The 5,714-nt window shown below is 45.2% G+C and overlaps 2 protein-coding genes across 2 annotated transcripts in view; one reads left to right on the top strand and one right to left on the bottom strand.

The window, feature by feature from the left end:
- Nucleotides 1-2,865, bottom strand: part of EMC8 (ER membrane protein complex subunit 8) — a 4,018-nt gene extending 1,153 nt beyond the window's left edge. The window contains exons 1-3 of the mRNA XM_009332339.1: nt 2,857-2,865; nt 1,538-1,614; nt 55-124 (exon numbers count right to left, since the gene is read on the bottom strand). Coding sequence (XP_009330614.1) covers nt 55-124; nt 1,538-1,614; nt 2,857-2,865 — 156 coding nt within the window. The remainder of the gene's footprint in view (nt 1-54; nt 125-1,537; nt 1,615-2,856) is intronic.
- Nucleotides 2,866-3,455: 590 nt separating this feature from the next.
- The window catches only part of LOC103923901, an 8,293-nt gene continuing 6,034 nt past the window's right edge, over nt 3,456-5,714 (top strand). Inside the window, exon 1 of the mRNA XM_009332338.1 lies at nt 3,456-3,558. Coding sequence (XP_009330613.1) covers nt 3,456-3,558 — 103 coding nt within the window. The remainder of the gene's footprint in view (nt 3,559-5,714) is intronic.

Genomic DNA, 5,714 nt, shown 5'->3' with positions numbered 1-5,714 from the left:
AAAAGAAAAAAAAGAGAGGGGGGGGGGGGGGGGGGGGGGAATGAAGTAATTTACCATTATGAGCGCTGTATCGTTAAAGCCCTCTGCAATTCTGGAGGCCACCTTTTCCGCAACCTGGTTTGGACTGCAGCAGAAGGTAAAAGTAACTGTGTTATTTGAACCGTGACATTTCAGGAAATAGGCTTAGAGAGATGTGAAAATTACACCGCGTGCTTACAAACAGGAACAAGATATCAAGCTGATGCTACACCTGACTGAAGTCAGAAGGCCAAGAAAACCCCAGCTCCTCTCTTCAGCACATGGTCTGGATCTTAGCTATGCTTAGGCAATGGGTTTTTGAGCGGAAAGACGCTCGCTGCAGGCTTTTTGTGGAATCAACGTTTTGCGGCCTCCTACCTCCTTCCACCAGACCAAAGACCGCAGACACCTTTGCCCTGGCAGGCATTTAAAAAAGAAGCCCAGTTTGCTCCCCGGCCTGCATTTGAACCCACCCGCTGCCCAGCTTCTCTACCACAATCAGATAACCTTTTAAAGGAAAACCTTTATCGTGTTTCAAAGATGACAATCTCTACATGGCACCAGTTATCTTCAGAAGTGAAATCGGGGTTTAAAAAAAAAAAAAAACCAACCCCAAGCCTGTGATACTCTTTCAAACCTCAAACAGAACAGACAAACTGTATCTTCTCCTTAAAAACGCCTCCAGCAGATTTATTTCCCTTGTAAGGAAAGGACAAATAATACCCTTACCCCTGTTAGATACCTGAGCAGTCACAAGTATTACTTAAAAAACATACTTGAGACCAAAGGATATACATTTACAAAATGACTGGGACATAGCATAATACTTTAAACAAGCTGCTCATATTTATTTTAAATGCAAGTATGATGTACTCTCATTGGTCCTGAAACTGGATTTGTCTAATAGATACGGGGAAAATATTTAATACGCATATCTAAAACTGTATTGTGGCTCCACAGGAAGGCCCCCTTATTGCTCGTTGAGTAATACGAGTTAGCTAGCAGGGAAAAAAAATGACTAATCCTGGGGAAAATAAGTGAAAAAAAGATATCTCTGCTTGACTGACATCATCTTCCATTTCAAGAGCGTCCCTTTACCACGTAAGAAAATGCTTCAGTAGAACTCGGAGACAATTAAGTAGTTTACTAAGAATTAGGTCACTTCTGAAAGACTTTCCAAAAGATCCTCGGAGTCATTCGAGTTCACAAGACGCGTACCGCACAAGCGAACGCGCCTGCAAATTTTGGCTATTTCCCTGACAACTGTAGTTAAACTGGTTGGCAGTCGTTCAAATACCGGCCTTTTATAGTACCCGCTAAAGAGGGGTGATTCTGGAAGGACTGGGGTTCCTGCACCTGAACAAAGGCCATAGCCACCAGCACCGCGAAGACAATGTGAAACCAGATGACAGTTGTCAAAAGTTAATCAACGCGCACGATTTACGTCGATGATTTTTGTTGGCAGGGTACAAAGTACAACATAAAAGAGCAAACAGAAGGAAATATGGCACCAACACACCTGGCATCTTTCACGCGTTCATTTGCCTGGTAATATCCAGCTATCACGTAGCTATTCTCTTTGCACCAAGAGTCAATCTGAAAAAGTAATTGGAACAATTAAGCCCAGGGAAAGAAAAAGAAAAACACCCCTACAGAACTAAGGAAATCTCGCGTCTGTCCTGCAAATAAAACGGCAGTTGAAGCATTACAAATACCTTTAAAGAAGCAATTGGCAAATATATTCGTATTTATACGTATTTATGTGCCCACTCACACACGGGGTTTGGCTGATTTAACTAGAACAGAGAAACCAAATGGAACATTTGGAGAATGATGGAAGACGTTAACCAAATGGAGCAAAAGAGCAAAGTCATCTCAGTCGAAGCCCGGCCTAAATTCAAGTGACAGGACTTGTACAGAGCTTCAGCAACGCTGCCTGGGAGAGGAGTCTAGCTCTTACCGACTGCCATTTGTGGCTATTTTCTGTTCGTGTTCATCTGAGAGAGAGAGACGTTAGAAAACGTCCACCGTGCGGATGCGTGACTGTACTGTCATTTCAAAAACAGCCTGTTGATTTTATTGCTAACGTAACATTTCTAGGCTAAAGTGGAAGCATTTTTCACCTTAATTAGCAAATAAAGCTTGATGTGAAAGGTAAACGCGAGGCAGAAAAAGTTTGTCCCGCTCGCCATTTTTTCAACCCACTCCGTTACAAAAAGGCTTTTGCGATGAAATTGTTTTTCTTCGAGAGCTCACCCGCAAGGGAAACTAACCACTGTTATCAACCAACGTGGGTGCTCTTTAAAATCTTTCAATCAAAACCGAACACTTTTCTCAAAATACTCTCCAGCTCAGCCACGAGACAAAGGCTCGATGACAGAACTATTGGCATCGATTCTCTCGTCTCTGCTATAGACACGGTCAGACCAGGCGGCTCCTCCTTCTTTAACACCTGTCTGTAAATACTTAAACATGCGCATTTATTTGCACACAATTTACACAACTTTTCAGTTACACAAGTACAAAAGTTTAGGTAGTTTCGGTTATTTGTAAGTGCAGTTTCAGCACGCGCGCACTGCTGTTCCTTCTGCCTTACGCTGGATCTGAATTCCTCCCCCGAGTCGGTCTTGCTTTGAAAAAAAGAATAAATTTTATATATATATATATATGACTTTTCTCCTTATAACTGAGGATATCGAGTCAGCATAATACAGAGCCCTGAGAGACAGAAGTGGAGAAAGCAGCTAGAATTTTCCTTTGCAGCCCCTGGAGAGCATGCATCAAAAAAACCTCAACAGCTATATTAAAATGGAGTCCAAAAATATATCTGACACTGACCTGTCGCATCCTGTAAGTCAAATCAATCTCATTTTTAGCAATAATTATAGTATTAGACTGCATAAACAAACAAACAAAAAAAGCCATGTGAATAATCCCTCCTCTACAAGGGATGACATGGATTTAGGTGATTTTTCAACAACAACAACAAAAAGAAGCTGCGTGGCCCTGCTATAGCTGAGGGCCAACTGCTGTTTCAATTACAAACCCATTTTGAGGGCTTAGGACTAGGGTTTTAATTGTTAGTGGCTCGAAAGCTTGGCATCGAAGCCAGAAGTCCAGACACTAAAATTAATAATAATTTTAAAGCGTCCATCAATTTAAAGATTGAAACCCTTAGTTCTAAGTCAATTTTTGTCGTCTACCGAAAATGGTCTTTAAAAAAATAATAATAATAAAAAAAAAAGAGTATGATTTTTAAGTTCTCAGTTCCCTAAGTGGTAATTAAAAACTGCTTCTGTAAAAAAAAAGGAGGGGGGGGGAATACATATCTGTTTGGAATTAAAGCTGTTTCCACCTGCGATTTCCAAACGCTCTCTCACCGCGGCACTGTCCCCACAGGGAGCCTCGCCATCGGTTAGTCCCCGGTGTTTTCAGTCATGCCCAGCCCTGACGAGGACAAGCCAACGGGGGACAGATTGGCAAGAGTGCCCTGCCCCCCCCGAGCTGCTGCGGCCACCGAAGGCGGGCGGCGGGGAGGGGGTGCGTTTAGGAGGGGGATGGGGGGAGCGAGGCTGTAACCCGCTGCCAGCTGACCGCTCCTCCGGGCGGCGGGGAGCCAGCCACGCGAACGGAGGGGGAAGCGCTCCTCGTGTTTTTGAGGAGATGCGGTTGCAAAACCACATCAATTAGCCGAGAAATTCAAAGGCACGCACAAAAAACAACCCCCCCCACGCGAAACTTAATTCGCTTTTTCTTTAACGGCTCCGTTTCTGAAAGGGATTTCAAGCCGACAAGCCAAAGTGCAAATTAAATGCACGCGCTTCTGCTCTCTCCGCCGGAGCTACAAACCTTCAAGCGCTGCTGTGTGTTTAATAAAATCTCCTTTTGGGGATTCCTTGTGCCTAGGCTGCCGCCGAAGCGCCGCTCGCAGTTTTTAGAAGTTACCACACGGACGAGCCCGCCTGAAAGCGTACCCTCCGTTTTCAGCTTAAATCTGGAGGCTATTGCTCCCGTTTGACGTTCCGGGATAACCCAGGTCAGAGAGGAGGCGGCGAAACTCTGCGGGGCTGGTTCTAGAAAACCCTCACGCGTGTGACCAGGCCACAGGCTTGACCGAGAATCCGCAGTAATTGAACTGGAAGATCCCGCCAAAACCTGCCAAAGCTTCAAAACCCTTTAGAAACATCGAGCTCCAACCACGCGATCTTGCCGATTTATGCGGTAACCGTGCGTTATATTCTACAGAACAGGCGAGAGCGCCCTCCTTTTAAACATTACAACAACGAAATCCAATTTTCATAGCTGCTGCGCCAGTATTTATTGACACCTTTGCCTCTGTTTAAACAAAAAAAAAACAAACCCAAACACCGAGAGCAAAAGGCCTTGGCCTCTTGTCAAACGCTGTGTTTTAAAGCTGCCAAGTATCACAGGAGTCATCAAATGTGACTGCAAACCACAACGCGTCTCGGCAAGTCCTAATTAACGTGGGAAACGCCAGGGGGTTCCAATCTTCAACTTTTTGTATCAAAACCCAAGAGCAAATACGTACGACGTCGCCTTTTCTTTGGTTCCATAACGATTTCCTTACTGTACATGTGGTAAGATGTTTCAGATGTTGCAAGAAACAGGATTTCTTTCCTAATAGTGTGATCCTGTAGCAAGATCCACACCAGAAAACTACACCGAAGGCCTGAACTTCGTGAAAATTCACTGCCACCGACCCGGTAGAAAATTCACTGCCACCGACCCAGCAGAAAGACATCTAATCCTGATTTAAAGACAAACCCTACACGTACTTTAAACATAGTATACACGTTGTTCTATACTTCACTAGCAACTTCCACTTAGTCATTCCCAGAGGAAAAACAAGTTACCGTCGTTCGAAAAGGTAAAGTCAAGCCCTGCCTGCGTTAAAGGAATTGTAAACAGTATTATTACTTTTTCCCCACGCAGTAACATAAGGAAAACCGTAAGCAGGAAACGATTACGCTGGCAGCATCCATTTCTGTGTTACTCCTACGCTGTTACGCTGGTGTAAATATATTTAAGACTGACAAGTTCTGCGTGCTCCGCAGCAATACGGCAAACCTAAACGGCCCGGGCTCAGCCCCAGCCCCCGTTCCTACGCCTCCGGCTGCATTTTATCATACCCCGGCCTCAGAAAGATCTCAACGTTCCCACGGCGTCATCTCAACGGGAGAAAACTGGAATTTATTTACAAATAATTTTTTTTTTCTTTTTTTTGGATGAAGCAACCTATTAAACCGAGGGAAAACACTTAGGGCAAGAAGTCTACAAGAATCAGGAACGAGTTGTTTTTTACGGGTGTCCAAAAGGGATGGATTTTCTCCTGTTAATCGTGACAAGCCTTTAAATGGAGGGAAAAGTCCAGAGCTCAAATCACACCCGGATCTCACTTCAGTGGCAGCTACGTCTACTGTGAAGGTGCCAAAGCGCTTCTTTGCGTCCAGCTTTGCGCCAGCCCACCCCGACCCCCCTGTTACAATAAAAACCCGAGCACGTTTCGCTCCCTCCGCCTTCTGGTTTTGAGGAAGGGACCCTCCCCAAGTGCCGGGCAGAAAGGAGCCACGGCCCAACGCGGGACGGCTCCCGCTTTTCACGACCAGGGGCTTGAGCCCGGAAAGCGCCGGCCCCGGCACCGTTCTCATCCTGCCTCCCTGACAGCGGGTTGGGGC

This window comes from Pygoscelis adeliae, unplaced genomic scaffold (assembly GCF_000699105.1).
Source record: "Pygoscelis adeliae isolate BGI_AS28 unplaced genomic scaffold, ASM69910v1 Scaffold18, whole genome shotgun sequence".
NCBI lineage: Eukaryota > Metazoa > Chordata > Aves > Sphenisciformes > Spheniscidae > Pygoscelis > Pygoscelis adeliae.
Note: the sequence above shows the minus strand (reverse complement) of the source record. Positions and strands in the feature narration are given on the sequence as shown.